Source organism: Papio anubis, chromosome 9, assembly GCF_008728515.1.
Source record: "Papio anubis isolate 15944 chromosome 9, Panubis1.0, whole genome shotgun sequence".
Classification (NCBI taxonomy): Eukaryota; Metazoa; Chordata; class Mammalia; order Primates; family Cercopithecidae; genus Papio; species Papio anubis.
This window is the reverse complement of record NC_044984.1, coordinates 106,813,323-106,835,370: the sequence shown is the minus strand read 5'-3', so window position 1 is coordinate 106,835,370 and position 22,048 is coordinate 106,813,323. Positions and strand designations below refer to the sequence as shown.

Genomic DNA, 22,048 nt, shown 5'->3' with positions numbered 1-22,048 from the left:
CCCTCATCCAGCCAGGAGTCCCCATGCTCTGGGGACAGTCTCTGTCTACCATGTGCCTCCACTCCTTGACCTCCTCTCCATCCACTGCACCTGTGCAAAGCCCCGGGCCTGGATGAACCATGTACTTTCTGTTTTGTGCCCTAGGAGCCAAGTGTCCTTCGAGAAAAACCAGGGGATGGGTATCAGTATATTTTCATGTTCATCACCTCAACTGGGCACTTGGCACAGCACAGACATTTCTGGACTTCTTGCCCTGCTACACAATTATGATTTCATCTTTTCTCCCTTTCTTCAAATATTCTCTCTCTTCTTATTCCCTCTGACTGTCTGTTGATGGCCTTGCCTCAAGCTTCCAAGAGGATGGGGAAAGTAATCACTCAGTTCACCTACCAGCATCTGTGGCCACCTTCTCCTTCTGCCCTCCTGTTGCCACAGAAAAAAATGTCCCTCTATTGAGCAAAACTGATCCATCCACGACGCTCTGCATCCCACCTCCCCTCCACATCCCACCTCCACCCTTGCCTCCCTGACCGCTCCACTTCAATGTGTCCAAGGCATCTCAAACTTTGTGTGTCCACAAAGAGGTCCTTGATCCTCTCAGCTTCCTCAGGTCCACTGCCATCCCCCCGCCGACTCTTCTCAAGTTAGAAAACTGCCAGTCACCCTGCACACCACCCTCGCCCTTGGTACACTCCTTCACTGAATCCCTGCACGTCTGCCTCCAGTCAGCTCTACTGGGTCCTCTTCTTTCAGGCACCCTGGCCACTAGCCTAGTTCAAGCCCTATTATTTTTTACTCTGACAACTGTAGTACCTCCAAATTGGTCCTAATCCCTAGAACAACTCCTGCCCCCTCCAGTCTCTACGGGGTGGAAGGGACTCTCTTAAAAGCTTAAATCCAACTCTGGCTGCTTACTACACTTAGGACAAACCTCCACAACCTCCTTTGCTGACTCAAACACATTGTTCCCTATGCCTTAAGAACCTCCCTTCCCTTGGCCAGATGCGCTAGCTCATGCCTGTAATCCCAGCACCTTGGGAGGCTGCATGTGGCAGCAGGATCACCTAAGTCCAGGAGTTCAAGACCACCCTGGGCAACATAATGAGACACCTGTCTCTATAAAAAATTTAACAATTGGGTGGGCATGGTGGCACACGCCTGTAGTCCCAAGCTACATGGGAGGCTGAGGCGAGAGGATCGCCTGAGCTTAGGAGGTTGAGGCTGCAGTGAGCCGTGAACGCACCAGTGCACTCCAGTCTGGGTGACAGAACAAAATTCTCGGTTTCAAAAAAAACAAACAAAAGTCCCTTCCCCTTCTTCCCCCTCCAAATGAACCCTAAACTCCTGCATTTTTTTCTTTGTAGCCCTGATTACGGTTTATAATGATATATTTATATGTGCGATTACTGGGCTGGTAGATTACTGGCCAGTACAGCGTACACTTGGGAGTGCAGGGATTCCATCTGTTTTGTTTCCCAGCTCTATCTCCAGCAAGCAGCATGGTGCCAGGAACCAAGAGGTCATTGAACAAATATCTCTGAATGAATAGATGAATGTCCACATGACTGTTCAGATGCCCAGCTGAACATATCCAGAAGAAAACAAATCACTGCCCACATCAGACCTCCTTCCAGCTTTTGTGGTGTCTGCCACAGCACCACTGTCCACTCAGACTCAGACTTCTACAATGTGTCTTGAATCCCTCTTCCTCATCCAAAAGCCAAACAATCCCCATGCCCTGCAGACTTCACCCCCCGGCACCTCTCACATCTACTGCTTCTCTCCCAGTTTATTCTGGCATTTTATATAATATTCCATTCCAAAGGAAGGAACAAAAAAGAACAACTGCGGAAGTCTGTGGATACTTGGAGAGGAGGCCATCAACCTAGGCCCCTGCAGAGGACTCCTAACAGGCCTTGCAGCCACTCAGGTCACCCTATCCCAATCTCCCACCCAGGGCTAGTCTCAAACTCCTGGGCTCAAGCGATCCACCCGCCTCAGCCTCCCAAAGTGCTGGGATTACAGGCGTGAGCCACGGCGCCTGGCCAGTTATTTGTTTTTAAATCATCCATCTCCCTAGGCTTGATGAGTGCAGGAACACCAACTGCCTTGCTCACAATGTACCAGTACTGCCTAAACTGTACCTGGCACATAGAAGGAACCCAATAAATGGCTACTGAATCAATGAGTGAGCGAATGCATGCATGTATGCAAACATGAGTAACGGCAAGACCCTGAATTCCTACGCACCATCAATAATTCCCAAAGTCTCTAGAATACGACAATATACTTACTTGTCCAACCTTTGAAAGTTTAAGTTCTCTTAGCGTATAGTCATGAGCGGCACTTTCTTTGACGTTCCTAACACGCATGACGCCATATTCTTTTAGAGCATACTCATCAGGCCAGTATTTGACACATTTACTCTGGAAGGGATCAGAAAAAAAGAAAGTTAATTCTGAGAACTCTGAAATAAAAGCCTAAACCAGCAACAAACAAATGTTCAAGTCTTGCTTAATAACCACCAACATGGAAAATGGCCAGTTTAGCATCTGTCAGGTTTTCAAGGAAAAGGAAAGAAGAGTTCAAATAAGAAAAGCAGGCGTTCAGAGGACCAGGCAGCAGTGGGAGGAGAAAGGCTGCTGGTGCAGTTACCTGATGCAAGCACATGTCAAAGCAGAGTCAATGTTTGTTTATCTGTAAAGAATCAGGCCAGGTGCAGTGGGTCATGCCTGTAATCCTACCACTTTGGGTGGCTGAGGTGGGCAGATCACTTAAGACCAGGGGTTCGAGACCAGCCTGGCCAACATGGTGAAACCCCATCTCTACTAAAAATACAAAAATTAGCCAGGCATGGTAGCAGGCACCTGTAATCCCAGCTACTTGGGAGGCTGAGGCAGGAGAATTATTTGAACCTGGGAGGCGGAGGTTGCAGTGAGCTGAGATCATGCCACTGCACTTCAGCCTGGGCGACAGAGAGAGGTTCTGTCTCAAAAAAAAAAAAAAAAAAAAAAGGAAGAGTTCAAACAAGAAAAGCAGGTGCTGGGAGAACCAGGCAGAAGTGGGAGGAGAAAGGCGGCTCGTGCAGTTGTCTGATCCAAGCACATGTCAAAGGAGAGTCAATGCTTGCTTATTTATCGCTAAAGAATCAAAGATGCAGAGAGAAGGACTAACCAATGTGAGAGTGCTGGCTAGCAACCACTGAGGTCTGAATTCTAAGATCTGCCAGTCACTCCATAGGGAAGGCAAGCACAGATTCTGGAGGAGTCTAGGCTGCCCAACGAGCCAGACTGTCTGCTTCATTTCCGCACCAGTGTAGGAGGACTCTGTGCCTTATCTAACCCAAGTGTGAATAACTCTATCACAGAAAGGCAGCCCATGGGGTTTTGAACCAGCTGCTTTTTCTATATCCAGACCCATCTGATACCTCCTCTACACGTCACTTTCCCTTAACTGGGTGCCTGGGAATGCCAAGTCTGCAGTAGCTGCTGGCTTCAAGAGCAGGCGGATTGAAAAATATGGCACCAGGAAAACCATTCTTGCTGCCAAAAAGGAAGCTACTTCACTCAGTGAGATGAGTTTGTATCTATTTGGTGATATGTTCTGGGCAGAGAATGCTTCTGTGTTCTGTTGTTTTCTGGGCAGTCATCCACACCACTCACTTTCCAAAACCACCAAGACACAAATATCAGCAAGAGAAATTTACCTTGTATCTTAGGAAGACAGAGAAATTTACAGACATAAAACTGGAAATAAGAGAGCCGCTACAGACATCAACAGTCAGAGTCAATGATTAATTGAAAGAAAAAAAGAAAACATGGTAGGAGGAACGTTCAATAAAAGGATGTGGTCTTGGTCAGGCGCAGTGGCTCACACCTGTAATTCCAGCGCTTTGGGAAGCCGAGTGGATCACTCGAGGCCAGGAGTTCCAGACCAGCCTGGCCAACATGGTGAAACTCTGTCTCTACTAAAATTACAAAAATTAGCCAGGTGTAGTGGCACAGCCTGTAATCCCAGCTACTCAGGAGGCTGAGGCAGGAGAATCGCTTGAATCCAGGAGGTGGAGACTGTAGTGATCCAAGATCGTGCCACTGCATTGCAGCCTGAGTGACAGAGTAAGACACAGTCTCAAAACAAAAAAAAAAAAAAAAAAAAAAGAAGGATGTGGTCTTTTATTTATTACGATTCTCAATTCAGCTTTCCCTCCAGTATTTTGTAGATTCAAATACCTCAGACAAATTTGATGCCAATTTTAGTTTCCCCAAATAAACACTCCTAATATTAATTGTACTCTATGCTGTCACTGGCCAATCAAGGCTGAGGACTGCTCCCAGTCATTACACGGAACTCACCAGAGAATATAAAATTAAATCATGACCCTGAAAAGAACGTTTTAGCTAACTTTAAACATCAGCAAACTGCTGCAGCCCTCCCCCTAGTTTCTAAACTCCTGTGGAAACCTTGGCAAACAAATTCTAAAATGTGAGAACTAATACATTGTCTTTTAAAATAGAGCCCAGGAATCAAACACAGTCCACAGTCTGGTTTGTCTTCTGCGCACTGGGGGGATACTGAGAGTAGGTTGTCAGAAAGGTCTGTGGAGAGAATCAACGCCCATCATGTCATCCTCTTGGCACCACCAAAGTAAAGAGGAAGAATGAGACAGGGAGCAGAGACTAGGACATGGTGGCGAGGGGTGGGGCAGGGTGATTTGGCCCTAATGCCTGTCTATCCAGGAGAGCTTCTGAAAGGGACTGATACTGACTCCTCTAAAGCAACACAAGACCCCTCTCTTCACAATCTTCATGTCTTCTGAGTACATCCTACAGCTATAATCAGGCAAAAAGGAGGATGAAGGACTTCATTCTTCCTATCCACATTTAGGGCAAAAAACACTTGCCTGAAGCAGAAACTACAAAGATGTTTTAATCAGTCTATTATTTCAGGAACACTGCAGGCAGTTGCTGAAGGAAACCTTTGTTTCACGATGGCCAGATCTGGCCTCAAAGGTATTCAGAAGTATACCAACTAGGAGTACAACAATGAAAGTCTTATGAAAATCACACTGCCCTTCACATCCAATATGAAAATTACAGTAGGAAGGCTCAACTCCAAAGTTCTCCATCTGCCTTACGTTTAATTTATAGGTATGACTGCTACATTCCACACAAAATCTTAAATAAACCAATTAAAGGATATCTAAAAAAGAACTTTCACCAGAACACAAACAAAAACACAGAACTTTTCCATATTTTTAAAAAAAACCACCATGGTGGGCTCACTTCGAGATAACACAGAGGGCTGTCACTCGATAAGATTTGTCTGCTTTTCTGTAGGTGTGGGATGCTACAATTTATTTTTTTAATCTGAAGTGTCTTGAAGAGTATGGAGTAATGCGTCCTAGGCAGGTGCTGCTGGTGGGAGTGAGCACTGGGGCAACCATTTGGGAGGACAGTTAGGCAGAGTTAATTAAAATGGACAACATGGCCAGGCATAGTGGCTCACGCCTGTAATCCCAGCACTTTGGGAGGTCGAGGCAGGAGGATCACCTAAGGTCAGGGGTTCCGAGACCAGCCTGGCCAACACGGCAAAACCCCATCTCTACTAAAAATACAAAAATTAGCCAGGCTTGGTGGCACGCACCTGTAGTCCCAGCTACCTGGGAGGCTGAGGCAATCAGAATCATTTGAACTGGGAGGTAGAGGCTGCAGTGAGCTGAGATCGTGCCACTGCACTCCGGCCTGGGCAACAGACCGAGATCCTCTCTCTAAAAACAAAAAACAAGGCCGGGCGCGGTGGCTCAAGCCTGTAATCCCAGCACTTTGGGAGGCCGAGATGGGCGGATCACGAGGTCAGGAGATCGAGACCATCCTGGCTAACACGGTGAAACCCCGTCTCTACTAAGAAATACAAAAAATAGCCGGGCGAGGTGGCAGCGCCTGTAGTCCCAGCTACTCGGGAGGCTGAGGCCGGAGAATGGCGTGAACCCGGGAGGCGGAGCTTGCAGTGAGCTGAGATCCGGCCACTGCACTCCAGCCTGGGCGACAGCGCGAGACTCCGTCTCAAAAAAAAATAAATAAATAAAAATAAAAATAAAAACAAAAAACAACAACAGAAATACTCCATACGTTCAAAAGGTAAGGAAAATGCTACATGTTAACAGGAAAGATATAGATGATACTAACACTTCTAGAGATGAAAAATACAATGTCTGCAGTGAAAAATACTCTGGATAGGATTAAGAGCGGATGACATACTGCAGAAGATTAACTTAGAGACATAGCAAAAGAAGCTATTCAAAATGAAACATCGGGGGAAGAAACTGAATAAAATAAACCAAGTGTCAGTGGGCTACAAGACAACTTCAAGTAGCCTAATACATGTATGACTTGTGTCCTAGGACAAGGTTGGACAGGGTACTTTTTTTTTTTTTTTTAAGAGATGCGGTCTTACTACATTGCCCAGGCTGCTCTCAAACTCCGGACCTCAAGTGATCCACCCGCCTCGACACCCCACAGTGCTGGGACTATAGGCATTAGCCACCATGCCCAGCCCAGGGTATGTATCTGAAGAAACTAAGACTGAACATTATCCAAATTTAAGGAAAACTACAAATCCATGGAGCCAAGAAGCTTAACAAACCCCAAGCAGAAGAAACATAAAGAAAACTACACCAAGGAATAACATAATCAAATTTCTCCTAGTCCCTTTTTTTCAGAGAATCAGTTAGAGTAAGCTTAATTCATTTATTCAATTCCTAAACATGGCCAATCTGACACATGTGATACTTTAAAAACAGTTTAGCAGAAAAGAAGTTTCTGTGATTTACCTTTCCTCTCTCCACTTCTTTCGTTGTCATGACAATCACTCGGGAGTTTTCTTGGAACACCATCCGCCAAAAGTCGTTCACTGTGTTCTGCAGGCAGCCTTGTGTGGCAATGTAACTCTTTTTGGGCTTTGAATTGTTGCACTTGGTTTCAAATTCAGGCTAGAAATTTAGGAAGAAAATTCTTCAAACATCTTAAAGTTGCTTTCAGGACATGAGGAAGGATTTAAAATACAAAAATAGGCTAGCAATGTATGGTCAGAAAACACTGTGAAAAGCAAAGCTTACCATGATGATATTTGCATTGATGTAATCTGAAACAGGCTCATTGGGATCACCATCATGTAGGACAACCCTGGTATGATCAACTAGAAGAAAAAGAGACCACAGTCATGCAAGTCCTCGGACTGCTTCAGGAAAAACCAGTTCAAATCAGTTAATCCCCAGCCTAATCCAAGTTTTGTCCATTTAATGATTAAAAAAAAAAGAAAAATTAAAGCCCAGGTAAGCACGACAGTAACATGAACACTGCCTGATGCCTCTCATAATGCTATCTTCACAATTTCCTAGTTTTGATCATATGCTATGGGTATATAGGATGTTATCACTGGGTATATGGGAAGCTGAGAGAAGGTACAAGAAAACTCTCTCTGCTATTTGTGTAACTTCTTATGAGTTCCAAAATTGTTTCAAACCAAGAAATTTTGGACTGGGCACAGTAGCTCAGGCCTGTAATTTCAGCATTTTGGGAGGCCAAGGCAGGTGGATCATATGAGGTCAGGAGTTCGAGATCAGCCTGGCCAACATGACAAAACCCTGTCTCTATTAAAAATGAAAACATTAGCCAGGCATGTTGGTGCACATCTGTAATCCTAGCTACTCGGGAGTCTAAGGAGCAAAAATCGCTTGAACCCGAGAGGCGGACATTGCAGTGAGCCGAGATCACACCACTGCACTCCAGCCTGGATGACAGAGTGAGACTCGGTCTCAAAAAAAAAGAAAAGGGGAGGGGGAGTTTTAAAAAAAAAAGAAGACTGAAGTATAGATATATGACATGATGTCTGAGATGTGCTTCAAAATAATTCAAGGAGAGAGAAGATATGGATCAGAGTATAGATGAAACCGAGACTGCGCATGAGTTGATAATTGTTGAAGCTGGGTGATGGGCACATGGGGTTCTATCTGCTCTTGAATATATTTGAAAACTTCCATAATAAAGAGGGTTTTTGTTGTTGTTGTTGTTGTTTTTAATTTCTTTTTTGAGACAGGGTTTTCCTCTGTCACCCAGGCTGGAGTGCAACAGCACTATCTCAGCTCTCTGCAACCTCTGCCTCCTGGGCTCAAGCAATTCTTGTGCCTTAGCCTCCTGAGTAACTGGGATTACAGGTGCGTGCCACCACACCTGGCTAATTTTTGTATTTTTAGTAGAGATGGAGCTTCGCCATGTTGGCCAGGCTGGTCTTGAACCTCTGACCTCAGACGATCTGCCCACCTTGGCCTCCCAAAGTGCTGGGATTACAGGTGTGAGCCACCGCACCCAGCCAGGTATCTTTTAGTGAAGCATAATGCAGTGGACTATCACAAGGCTCCGATAGTATCAACTGTCCAAATTGTGTACAAAAATCCATTATTGGTATAAAAATCTGAGTGTTCTACCTACACGACATATTTTGCAATGGGAATTAGTAAGACAGTCGTGTGTCTTAAAAGAAGAATGTCCTTTCTGCTTCAGACTCCTCATCTTTAAGGAAATGAGATGTTCATCAGAGGAAACATCTAAACAAGACCTTTAAGGGAGGGCAAAGCGATGTTCTATTTAGATACTGCATACCTTTGGTCCCTTCACTTTCCCATACACTTTATACCATATAAATACCACTAGACCCCTGAGCAGACGTCAAAACTTAGACATAGAAAGGACAAGGTGGCCAGGCACGGTGGTCCACACCTGTAATCCCGGAACTTTAAGAGGCCAAGGCAGGAGGATAGTTTGGGCCCAGGAGGTCAACACCAGCCTGGGCAACATAGTGAAACTCTATTTCTAAAAATTGAAAAAATAAATTCCAAAAAAAAAGGATAAGGCTTCCTCAAGGTCACTAGTACCATGCTGCAGCTCAAACTGCTTCTGTGCAAATTCCTCACTGCCTTTTCTCAGTATTACGAATGCCTCCACTTTCCCCCATCCTCACATACACACATTACAATATCCATGTAGATATGATATACATATATACCATGTATATGTACATATGCATGCAGAAAGAGAACAACTATGTTTCATGCATAGACACACACAAAGGACGGTTTACAAGATTTGACAAAATGGTTCTGACCTGATAAGACATGAGAGCAATGCTCTCCAAATTTGATCATGGCTCCCAATCACACAGTTTTTCAATGCTGAAATATATACACATATGCACTATATGCAAGCAAGCCTTATTTGTAAGTTGGATAAATACAGTATGCATAGCCAGGTACAGTCGCTCATGCCTGTAATCCCAGCACTTTGGGAAGCCAAAGCAGGAGGATTGCTTGAGCCTAGGAGTTCCAGATCAGCCTGGGCAATACAGTGAGACCCCCATCTCTATATACAATCAATCAATCAATAAAACATTATGCACTCACTGCAATCAATGTAGGCCTCAGATAAATTTTTCTTTTCCTTTTTTTTTTTTTAGGGAAAGGATATAAATAAAGAGAAGTTGTAAATGTTCCTTCCTTTCTCCTCAGTGCACTGCCTTGCACAGCACATCAATGGAGAACCCCCTGCATTAGAGTGTGATGCTAAGAACAGTGACTTTGGGGGCTCTAGTGCCAGTTCTCCCGCCCACTCCCCTTCACTTATAACCTGCTAAAATGGTCTAGGAAACCAGGATACTAAGAATGCCTCCTTCCTGTGCATGTGATATAGATTAAGTGAGATAAAAATGCAAAAGTTCAGCATAGAGTTAGACCTCAGGAGAGAGGAACTGTGACTGGTTTAGTGCAGTTTCTGAGATCCTCATGCAAGGCCTACATCCTTCCAGGGTTTTTTCCCTCCTGGTTCAACTTGGGCTTTGCCTGGTGGCATTTGGGTGTTACAGAAGGTATAGCCGGGCACAGTGGCTCACACCTGTAATCCCAACAATTTGGGAGGCCAGTGAAGGCAGATCGTTTGAGCCCAGGAATTCGAGACCAGCCTGGACAACATAACGAAACCCTGTCTCTACAAAAAAAAAATTACAAAAAATATGTACATATACATGGTATATATGTATATCATATCTACATGGATATTGTAGAGTACAGTAGCTGGGCATGGTAGCACGTGCCTCTAATCCCAGCTACATTGGAGGCTGCAGTAGGAAGGACCACTTGAGCACGGGAGGTTGAGGCTGCAGTGATCCATGATCATACCACTGCACTCCAGCCTGGGCAACAGGGTAAGACCCTGTCTCAAAAATAAATAAATAAATAAGTAGAAAAAAAGAAGGTCTACATCCTTCCAGGCCTTTTTTCCTCATGATTCAACTTGGGTTTTGCCAGGTGGCATTTGGGTGTTACAGAAGGTACAGCCAGGCACAATGGCTTACGCTGGTAATCCCAACAGTTTGGGAGGCTGAGGCAGGAGGACCACTTGAACCCAGGAGTTCAAGACCAGCTTGGGCAACATAGGGAGACCCTGCTCTACTAAAAAATTTATTATTTTTTTAAATTGTTTTTTGTTTTGAGACAGAGTCTCACTCTGTCGCCCAGCCTGGAGTGCAGTGGTGCTCACTGCACCTCCAGCTCACTGCAACCTCTGCCTCCCAGGTTCAAGTGATTTTCCTGCCTCAGCCTCAGTCTCCCAAGTAGCTAGGATTACAGGCATCCACCACCACACTGGCTAATTTTTGCAATTTTTAGTAGAGATGGGGTTTTACCATGTCGGCCAGGCTACTCTCAAACTCCTAAACACAGGTGATCCACCCACCTCGGCCTCCCAAAGTGCTGGGATTACAGGCGTGAGCCACTGTACCCGGCCTACAAAAAAAAATTGTAAAATCAGCCGGGTTTTTTTTGAGACAGAGTTTTACTCTTATCGCCCAGGCTAGAGTGCAATGGCGCGATCTCGGCTCACTGCAACCTCCGTCTCCTGGGTTCAACCAATTTCCCACCTCAGCCTCCCGAGTAGCTGGGATTACAGGCACCCACCACCACACCCGGCTAATTTTTCTATTTTTAGTAGAGACGGGGTTTCACCATGTTGGCCAGGTTGGTCTTGAACTCCTGATCAGAGGTGATCTGCCCGCCTTGGCCTCCCAAAGTGCTGGGATTACAGGAGTGAGCCACCACGCCCGGCCCACGAAGTCTTCTTCTGAGCAAAGTTTAGGTATATACCCTTTCTCCAGTAACTTGAGCTCAGGGGATCAGCAAGCAGAACGGTTCTAAGAGCCCTCAGGAGGTGTTTGTCTGTTTCTCACATAAGGGAACTGAGTCCCAGAAAGGAGACAGGCCTTACCCAGGACTCACAGGCCCAGTGAGGAGGAGTCAAGACACAAATCTGGCACCCTGAGGTCCCTGACACTGAGAGATCTCAAGCCTTGAGATGATCTATCTTGGGCAGACAGAAAATTAATTAACAGAAGGAACCAATCGCAGACAAAGCCACCTAGTGGCAACTTTACTCAGTAATCAGCATCACAGGAGCTCAGTGAATGAAGCCATCAGCCCCCACCATGGTTGATTATTTTGGAAACTGCTTGCAATTAAAGAAGCTAAGGTCTCAGATGTGCTAACAAGAGCACATGACCCTGAGGAAAAGTACAGAGGTGCTAGGAATCAAAATCTCCAAGAGTGACTATTACTGAGAGGAATATTGATACTTACAGGGCAGGATGTTTTTATATCTATTTTTGTTTTTGTTTTCTTGCCTTTGACCCTCTTTTCGGCTGTACAGAAGTTTGCACTCCTGTTGTTGTAGTGTCTGGAAAGAAAGAAAAGTCAATATTATCACGTGTCAAAGAGTCACAGTAAAAGAAAAAAGTCTGGCTCAGCATTCCTTCTTTAAGGAATTCATTCTAGGAAATGTTCACAGTTGTATGCAATAGCTACAAGAATGTTCAACTGAGTCGGGCATGGTGGCTCACACCTGTAATCCCCACACTTTGGGAGGCTGAGGTGGGCAGATCACTTCAGGCCAGGAGTTCGAAACCAGCCTGGCCCACATGGTAAAAACCACATCTCCACCAAAAATACAAAAATTAGCCAGGCATGGGCACCTGTAATCCCAACTACATGGGAGGGTGACACAGGAATCACTTGAGCAGAGATCATGCCACTGCACTCCAGCCTGGGCGACAGAGCAAGACTCTTATTTAAAAAAAAAAAAAAAAAAAAGGTTCATCTGAACGCTGCAACAACAGTGGAGAAATGCTGAAAATAATATAAATGTCTAACAGGAGAGAACCGCCTAAATAAAACCATTGTTCATTCACACAAAAGAATGTTCTATGTCCATTTAAAAAGATGTACTAGGAAAATAACACCTTGGAAAGATGATCAAAGTGAAAAGAAAGTCAAACCTTCAAAATAGTATATGATGTAATCATATGCTTGCATTCACCTATGTACAAAAGAAATGGCATAAGGACACCGTGATGTGCATCTGTAGTCCCAGCTACTCAGGAGGCTGAGGCTGGAGGATCGCTTGAGCCCAGAAGTTCAAGACCAGCCTGGGCAACAAAATGAGATGCTATCTCAAAAAGAAAAACAATTTTTAAATTTTTTTTCCTTAAAAAAAAAGGCAGAAGGCCAGGTGCAGTGGCTCACACCTGTAATCCTAGTACTTTGGGAGGCCAAGGCGGGAGGATCACCTGAGGTCAGGAGTTCAAAACCAGTCTGGCCAACATGACGAAACCCCGTCTCTACTAAAAATACAAAAATTAGCCAGGCGTGATGGCACACCCCTGTAATCCCAGGTACTCGGGAGGCTGAGGCATGAGAATCGCTTGAACCCAGGAGGCAGAGGTTGCAGAGAGCCGAGATCACGTCCCTGCACTCCAGCCTGGGTAACAGAGGGGGACGCCATCTCGGGGAAAAAAAAAAAAAAAGTGGGAGAAGAACCAAATAGGTAATGGTGATTTCTTTTCCCCCAAGGTAGCAGGATTATGAAGTCCTTTTCTTGTTTTTTTTTCCCACTGCGTTCTCCCTTAAATTTTCTACAATGAAAAAATAGAATATTTATAAGAAGAAAAATCTTTAAAAATAACAATTATAAAGAATGAAACCCAGCAAGGATTGGCGTAGCATACACAAATAACAGCTGTGATCTATATTCTTTTTTTCTTCTTTTTTTTAAATAAGACAAGTTCTCTCTCTCTCTCTCTCTCTCTCTCTTTCTTTCTTTCTTTCTGTTTATTGTATGATGGAGCCACTGCACTCCAGCCTGTGTGGCAAAACAAGATCCTGTCTCAAAAAAAAAGTCAATTTCAAGGGCTAATCAGTTTACAAAAAGCCTAGTGTTTAATGGGAAATCACAAATAGGCAAATCAAGAAAGTAAAAGGTAGGCTAAGAAAAGAAAATTTATATATAAAATGCCAAAACGGCTACCCTCAAAGAGTCCTACAAGGAAAAACAGAGTCATATTTCACAACACAGCAGCCCTGTTTTATTTCCATTTCAGTTATCTGAATTTCACAAATAAGTATAAAAGTCTGGACTTTAAATTGGTATTTGACTCTCAGTTTCAAAATGCAACCTTCAGCCTGGACATAAGCTCATCACAAAAGCGTTTAATTAGCTGAAACCTGGACAAAAATAAAACCTAATGTAGGCAGAACTGTGACAAGAAATCAGTCATTTGATTTTTTTTTAATGAGCTCAGGGGTAAGGAGTCAAAGCAGTTTGCCCTCTCTGGGCAAGCATTTCTTTGGACTGTGAGCCAGTCTTACCAAGCAATACTGCTGTGTTAGGAAGAAAGTTTAACCTTGATTTTTAGACAGGTTATTAAGGTGAGGTTCAAAAAGAAATTCAAACACTGAACTGAATCAATCACTTCAACTAAATGAAGTGAAACGACATCAACAAAAAATACAATACCGGGGGAGGGAGACTGGGACTAATTAGCAGCTTGATTTAAAACAAACTTGGCAGGAAAGTATTCAGGTCTTCATTTATGAACCCAACTTCACATGACACTTCACTGAGGTGGGGGGTGGCAGGGTGCACGTGGCCAAAGCAATCACTATGCAAGGTGAATTTCCTCCAGTTCCTGTTTAATTACCCTTCAACTTCTGCCTCCACTTTCAAGATCAAGTCCAAGCTGTTCAGGATGATGCACGAGGCCTTCTAATCTCTGAGCTAATCAGGGCTTGCCTCTTAAGTTCCCTTCTGTTTTGCCAAGCTACTTTGCCTGTCTGTGCCTCAGTTTCCTCCAGTGTGAAATGAGCGCAATCCTTTCCACCCCAAAGGGCTGGGGTGAGGGTCAAATGAGATGCATGTACATCACTATACCGTGTGTGAAATACAACAAAGCAAGTACATAGATACTGGCTCTTGCTATGAAATCAATATTGCTACATGAACTCTACAATGGCTACTCCACATGTGGTCTGTAGACCAGCAGCATTAGCACCACCTGGGAGCTAGTTAGAAACCCAGGCCCAGGTCCTACCCAGACTTAATCAAAATATGTATTTTTGCTTGAGGACAGGAGGTCAAGACCAGCCTGGGCAATATGGTGAGAGCTGGCCTGTACAAAAAATTTAAAGATTAGCCAGGCATAGTGGCATGCACCTGTAGTCCCAGCTACTCGAGAGTCTGAGGTAGGAGGATTACTTGAGCCCAGAAAGTCAAGGCTGCAGGGAGCCGTGACTGCACCACTGCAGGCCAGCCTAGGCAACAAAGCAAGAATCTGTTCCAAAAAAAAAAGCATCTTCAAGATGCTTTGGCATCTCTGCATACCACCTCTTATGCTATTTGTTTCCTTTAACTGACCTCCGCTTTTTCTCCTTCACAAAATATATTTCAAAAAGAAACTGCCTCAGCCAGGCCCGGTAGCTCATACCTATAATCCCAGAGCACTTTGGGAGGCCAAGGCAGGCGGATCACCTGAGGTCAGGAGTTCGAAACCAGCCCAGCCAACATGGCAAAACCTAGTCTCTACTAAAAACACAAAAATTAGCCGGGAGTGGCGGTGGGCTCCTGTAATCTCAGCTACTTGGGAGGCTGAGGCAGGAGAATCACTTAAACCCAGGAAGCAGAGGTTGCAGCGAGCCAAGATTGTGCCACTGTACTCTAGCCTAGGTGACAGAGTGAGATCCTGTCTCCAAAAAAAAAAAAAGAAAAAAGAAATTGCTCTCACTTGCACATATTTTTTAAAAATTTCACTCTATATATATAGAAGGTAAGCAGAAAAGGGAATATAACAAAAATGAAATATTACCAAATTCTACTTAGATACTGGGGCATTCCTGAGGCTTTGTTAAAAGAAAAAAAAAAAAAAGACACAGGCAAACGTTAGAGGTAGATGTTAAAGACTTACTACTACCATATGGAGACCTTCTTCAGGCTTCATCTAAGGACCAGATAAGGATGAAAAAGAGAAAGCCTTTCTCGTTTGCTAATTCATCTTACCTACTGTGATGGGGTAACACCAAGAATCATCTCAAAACACAAATGGAACACTTTGCCAGACTAAATTCAGAGTTCCAGACCAGGGAAATCCTCATCAATATTCATTTTGGCTGGGCCACCCATCATCAGGTCTGCCAGAGGCTTCCCTTATTCCTTTTTTTTCCTTGGGACAGGGTCATGCTCTGTCGCCCAGGCTGGAATGCAGTGATGCGATCACAGCTCACTATAACCTCATACTCCTGGGTTCAAGTGATCCTCGCACCCCAGTCTCTTGAGTAGCTGGGTCTTCAGGCACACACCACCACACCTGGCTAATTATTTTACTTTTTGGAAATACAGGATCTCACTATGTTGCCCAGGCTGGTCTCACACTCGAGGACTCCAGCCCTGCTCTGGCCTCAGCCTCCCAAAGCACTGAGATTACAGGCGTGAGCCACTGCGCCTGTCCTGCGCTTTCCTTATCATGCAGTAAGTTCCCAATCACCTCTTCCAGGCAGACTTGGGGTTTGAACAGTGCACAGTCAAGATGGCTGCTGGGTCCAGAGACTTCCACAGAGGACAGGACAGGCACCGCTGCATCCCAGGCACAGGTGGGTGCTAATTGCCAGCAGCTGACAGCTGTCACAGATTGATAGTAGCTAACAGCGCATCTCTCTCCCAGCTCCTTCCCTAGTGCACCCATTAGCCCAGCCTCGTCTGCACCTGGGGCTCAAGTTGCCTAAACATATTTCATTTCCCATAGCAGAAGATGCCATCCATCTAGAGATTGCAAATACAAACAACTCAGAAGTTGTGACTTTCCATGCTCTGCTCACAGAGGCTCCCAAATGCCATCTGCTAAGGGCGCTTCCTCCCCAGCACCAGGCTTATGGCTCTAAGCTCCAGAAGAATATCAAATAAACCCTGCTCTCCAGGAGAATACATTCCTGTCAGGGTTTATCTTCCACAAGCTCCCTCCCACCAGTAGTCCCCGGGGCACAAAAGCTACTAATGACCTGTCAAGCTGAATGTCACCGCATCTCCATCCTTCTCCACTGGCCTTGGCAGGGATGCTAATGAGGAGACTTAGGGCAGGCAGCAAAAAGGACAATGTAAAGCAGGGACACAGGCTGCCAGACACCCCATTTTCCCAAATTATACATCCAAAGGGTTTGCACCAAACTGTGAACTCTCAAAAAGGACCAGAGGCTAGTTACAGTCACCTGACTGCAGGAGTCTAAACAGATCGAGAGCCAAAGTGCATAAAACTATTAAATCTAATGATATGGTTTGAATGTCTGTCCCCTCCAAATCTCATGTTGAAATGTGACCTCCAGTGTTGGAGATGGGGCCTAAAGGAAGGTAGTGGATCCTTCATGAATGTTTTGGTGCCAGTGAGTGAGTTCTTGCTCTAAGTTCACATGCAATCTGGTTGTTTAAAAGAGTGTGGTGGCCGCGCACAGTGGCTCACGCCTGTAATCCCAGCACTTTGGGAGGCCGAGGCGGGCGGATTACTTGAGATCAGGAGTCCAAGACCAGCCTGGCCAACACGGTGAAACCCCGTCTGTACTAAAAATACAAAAATCTGCTGGGCATTGTGATGCGCGCCTGTAGTCCCAGCTACTCAGGAGGCTGAGGCAGGAGAATTACTTGAACCTGGGAGGCAGAGGCTGCAGTGAGCTGAGATCACGTCACTGCACTCCAACCTGGGCAAAAGAGTGAGACACTGTCTCAAATTAAAAAAAAAAAAAAAAAAGGCCGGACGCGGTGGCTCAAGCCTGTAATCCCAGCACTTTGGGAGGCCAAGACGAGCGGATCACGAGGTCAGGAGATCAAGACCATCCTGGCTAACACGGTGAAACCCCTTCTCTACCAAAAAATATAAAAAACTAGCCGGGCGAGGTGGCGGACGCCTGTAGTCTCAGCTACTCGGGAGGCTGAGGCAGGAGAATGGCGTAAACCCGGGAGGCGGAGCTTGCAGTGAGCTGAGATCCGGCCACTGCACTCCAGCCTGGGCGACAGAGCCAGACTCCGTCCCAAAAAGAAAAAGAAAAAAAGAGTGTGACACCCACCCCACCCTCGCCACCGCTCCGGCCATGTGATCGTCTGCTCTCCCTTTGCCTTCCTCTATGACCGGAAGTTTCCTGAGACCCTCACCAGAAGCAGATGCTGGAGTCATGCTTGTACAGCCTGTAGAACCATAAGCCAATTAAACTTCTTGTCTTTATAAATTACCTAGCCTCAGATATTCCTTTAGAGCAGTGCAAAACAGCCTAACACACCTAATAAACTATTAAAACGTATCCACAGAAAGTCAATGTCCTAATCCATGTTGTACAAGTGAGTGCCCAACAGCACTACTGACTCTGGAGGAGGTAAGTTTTCATTGTCTCCCTTATGTAAATGTAAGACTATCCCTTACATTTGTGACCACTGAACATTCTTGCTACCCAGCCCAGACCCCTGCCAACCTAAATGCCAGGAGTAGCAACCCAGTGACTGCAATAACCAAAATAGAGCCCAGAGGCTTCCAAAGCCCTGGTTTGATAACCACTGGACCTGGCTCTTGACTAGAATTTCAAGAATGAAAGTGGAGGAAAAGGACCAAGGAGAGAGGCAGACAGAAAACAAACTGGCTGAGTCAGGCATCCCCAGGCACCATGACGATGCCCTAATGACCATTTCGCCCGTACTGCTCTGAGCAACAGAGCCAAATACCTAGGGAAGAAAAATAATGACACTCACATTATGGCCAGACCAACCTGTATGGTTACTTTACTTACTTTATTTCTTTCTTAAATATTTTATATTTTTAATTATTGGCCCACCAAGTAGAGAGATTACTTTTTAAAACAAAGATACGGCCAGAGGCCATGGCTCACTCCTGTAATCCTAACACTTTGGGAGGCTGAGGCAGGCGGATCACCTGAGGTCAGGAGTTTGAGACCAGCCTGGCCAACATGGTGAAACCCCATCTGTACTAAAAATACAAAAATTAGCTGGGTGTGGTGGCGCACACCTGGAATGCCAGCTACTTGGGAGGCTGAGGCAGGATAATCCTTTGAGGCCAGGAGTTCAAAACCAGCCTGGGCAACATAGTGAGACCCCCATCTCTGCAAAAATTGAAAAATTTGCCAGGCATGGTGGCACATGCCTGTAGTCCCAGCTACTCTGGAGGCTGACGCAGGAGGATCCCTTGAACCCAAGAGTTCAAGGCTGTAGTGAGCTGATTGTGCTACTGCACTCAAGCCTGGGAGACAGAGCAAGACCCTATCTCAAAAATGAATAAATAAATAAAAAGGCATGGTCCTTGGAGGAAAACAGGTCTGACACATGAAACAGCAGCAAATAGTACAAGACAAATCTATAACTGTGTGATTTTTAATTATGCACTGTGGAATTTAAGGAATGAGATCCGTGAAATTAACTGAAGAAGGTTTCTGGGAGGAGCTGAAGTTGAAAACAGGTAAAAAATTTAGATGGGTATAGACAAGAAAGGGAAGCAACCTGGCAAGTTGGGGGTGGGGGGCGAGTGCAAAGGTGGCATGAAGCCAGCGAGCATGCGGGAGAGTGAAGGAGACCAGGCAGCAAGTCTGGAAGCTATGAACTAGGAAGTAGGGGGAAAGGAGAAGAGATGGCGAGAGTGAGAAAAACAGTGGGGGCCTTAAGAACTGGGCAGGAGAATCTCAATGGCTGAGTGAAAGAAAGCATGGCATGGTAGACATGGAGTCAGAAGTCCTCAGGTTCAAACCTCAGCCAACCATTTGCCAGTCACATCCCTGGGGGCAACTTTCTCACTTCTGGAAGTCACTTTCTTCATCTTCAAAACAAAATAGGTGACCAGGCATAGAGGCTCACACATGTAATTTCAGCACTTTGGGAGACTAAGGTGGGCAGACTGCTTGAGCCTAAGGGTTCAAGACCAGCCTGGGCAACATGGTGAAACCCCGTCCCTACTAAAAATAGAAAAAATTAGCCAGGCGTGTTGGCGCGCACCAGTAGTCCTAGCTATTTGGGAGTCTGAGGTGGGAGGGTCACCTGAGCCCAGGAAGTTGTGAGCCAAGATCATGCCACTGCACTCTGGCCCAGGCAACAGAGTGAGACTCTACCACAAAAACAACGACACAAAAAAAGCCATGGGGGACGTGGGGAGATAAGGAACAAAAGAGAAAGAAATACTCCAACAGATAGAAAGGAATTTCTCCAGAATATAACATTTAGCTTATGGAATAAAACCTCTAACTACTGAAATGTTCTAACCATAGGAAGGTAGGAGCTCCTCTACTAAGTCTGGGAACTCAGGCGTAGATAGAAAACCCTAGTTAAAGGGCAAGCCTGCCACCCTGGAGCATTTTTAAGCATGAGGTTGGAGCCCTGCTTGAGGGTTTTGTTCCCTGCGGTGTTGCTTAATCACCAATGGGAAGATTTCCGCTAGAGATCACCGACAAGAATTATTATTCTAGACACAGCTCTGGGGTGCAGTTAAAGTCCTGTTTCCATAAAACCTAACCATCTCAAAGTAGAATTTATAGCTCCCCTAAGCAGGATGTAATCACTTTAAAGAAATCAAACTGGACTGTGGATGTGAAGACACACTAGCTTCTCCTGGAGAACATCAGTTAGCAGAGCGGCTGGTGGAATCCGGGACATCTATGAAGCTGTCAGTGAAATGACCACAATGCTAGTGCAAGCTGAAAACAGCTTTGGACCACCACAGAGAAGACAGGCTAGCATGACAGCAGGCTGGGCTTTAAAACAAGAAATAAATGAATTACTAAGGTAAACAAGTGTTAAAGCCCTAGGAAAAAATAACTCCAGGTAATAAGGTGTTGTATGGGGGTTTCTTGTTTGGGGCTTTTGAGGGGTTTTTTGGTATTGCAGTATTTTTTAAATCTAAAAATGGTTTAAAAACTAAAATCTTTCTGAAATTCAGCACTACCAATTCTTGGGCACGTGGGTACAGGGATCTCAAAGACTAAAACGCACATCCTACATCCATCCACCTGGCTAGCTTAGTTGGTAGAGACGAGACTTAAACTGTGGTTTCACCACACCTCAAACAGGGGCTCCACACGAACACAAATTGTTGGATAACAAAGCAGAACATCTCAAAGCAAAGCCCAGAACGTTCCTCCATATGTTGTAAGCATCAGATAGTTATTCTTTGAACAGACACAGAGGGTCTGAGTCCAATACTACTCTCTTGATACAGGAAATAGCTCAGATCCAACATGCCACAGATACTTATTTTGTTCCTACTGTGTGCCAGGCTTTCAGCTGGATTCTGGGGCTACAGGGAACAAAATAGGACTGCCTGTCTTTGTGGGGTCTGTGGACTGATCTGGGTTATTTTCCTAGAAAATATGCACATAGGCCAGGCACAGTGGCACGTGCCTGAAATCCCAGCACTTTGGGAGGCTAAGGCAGGAAGATTGCTTGAGGCCAGGAGTTCAAGACTAGCCTGGCTGCACATGTACCTGGGAACTTAAAATAAAATAAAGACCAGCCTGGGCAACATAGCGAGACACCGTCTCTTAAAAAAAGTTAAAATTTAAAAAAGGAAATTTGCAAATAGCAGACATAGAACAGTAGGATCAAACTGTGCCTCTTTACTGTTCCCTATCAGTTTCATCTGAGCAAAAACCTCTTTTTAATTTTTTTTTTTTTTTGAGACGGAGTCTCACTCTGTCGCCCAGGCTGGAGTACAGTGGCCGGATCTCAGCTCACTGCAAGCTCTGCCTCCCGGGTTTACACCATTCTCCTGCCTCAGCCTCCTGAGTAGCTGGGACTACAGGCGTCTGCCACTTCGCCTGGCTAGTTTTTTGTATTTTTTGGTAGAGAAGGGGTTTCACCGTGTTAGCCAGGATGGTCTCGATCTCCTGACCTCGTGATCCACCCGTCTCGGCCTCCCAAAGTGCTGGGATTACAGGCATGAGCCACTGCACCCGGCCCGTTTTTGTTTTGTTTTGTTTTTTGGGACAGAGTCTCACTCTGTCGCCCAGGCTGAAATGCAGTAGTGCAATCTCGACCCACTACAAACTCCACCTCCTGGGTCCAAGTGATTCTACTGCCTCAGCCTCCCGAATAGCTGATATTACATAGGTGCTCACCACCACGCCTGGCTAATTTTTGTATTTTTAGTAGAGACAGGATTTCACCATGTTGGTAAAACCATTTCACCGCCAGGCTGGTCTCGAATTCCTGGCCTCAAGCAATCAGCCTGCATCGGCCTCTCAAATGCTGGGATTACAGGCATGAGCCACCACACCCAGCCATAAAACCTCTCTTTATTCCAACAGACTTTCCTATGTTATCTGCTTCTGTGGACTCATAGCACATTACACCAATACCCACACAAATTATTTATGAACTTCAAGGATGGTAAGTACTATAAAGGAAGGGATGTGTTGCTATGCACACACATATAACAGGAAGAATGCCCAAGCATGGGGATGGGAATCAAGGAAGGTTTCTTTGCAAAAATGCCCTTGATGCTGGGGACTGAAGAATGAAGAGATGTTAGCCAAATGAAGAAGTGAGGCAAGAAGAACATTCTAGCACAATCCCAACTGTAATATCATAAAATTCATTGAAGAATCATCTTCCAATTGAATGTCTCACAGGCAACTGAAACTTCAACATAT

The 22,048-nt window shown here is 45.2% G+C and overlaps 1 protein-coding gene across 2 annotated transcripts in view; it reads right to left on the bottom strand.

Moving 5' to 3' along the window:
- The window catches only part of PTPN11 (protein tyrosine phosphatase non-receptor type 11), a 99,408-nt gene that overhangs the window by 26,166 nt on the left and 51,194 nt on the right, over window positions 1-22,048 (bottom strand). For both annotated transcript variants that reach the window (XM_017946217.3, XM_021922969.2), the window contains exons 7-10: window positions 11,678-11,774; window positions 7,115-7,194; window positions 6,830-6,988; window positions 2,295-2,426 (exon numbers count right to left, since the gene is read on the bottom strand). In XM_017946217.3, the coding sequence (XP_017801706.2) occupies window positions 2,295-2,426; window positions 6,830-6,988; window positions 7,115-7,194; window positions 11,678-11,774 (468 nt within the window). The remainder of the gene's footprint in view (window positions 1-2,294; window positions 2,427-6,829; window positions 6,989-7,114; window positions 7,195-11,677; window positions 11,775-22,048) is intronic.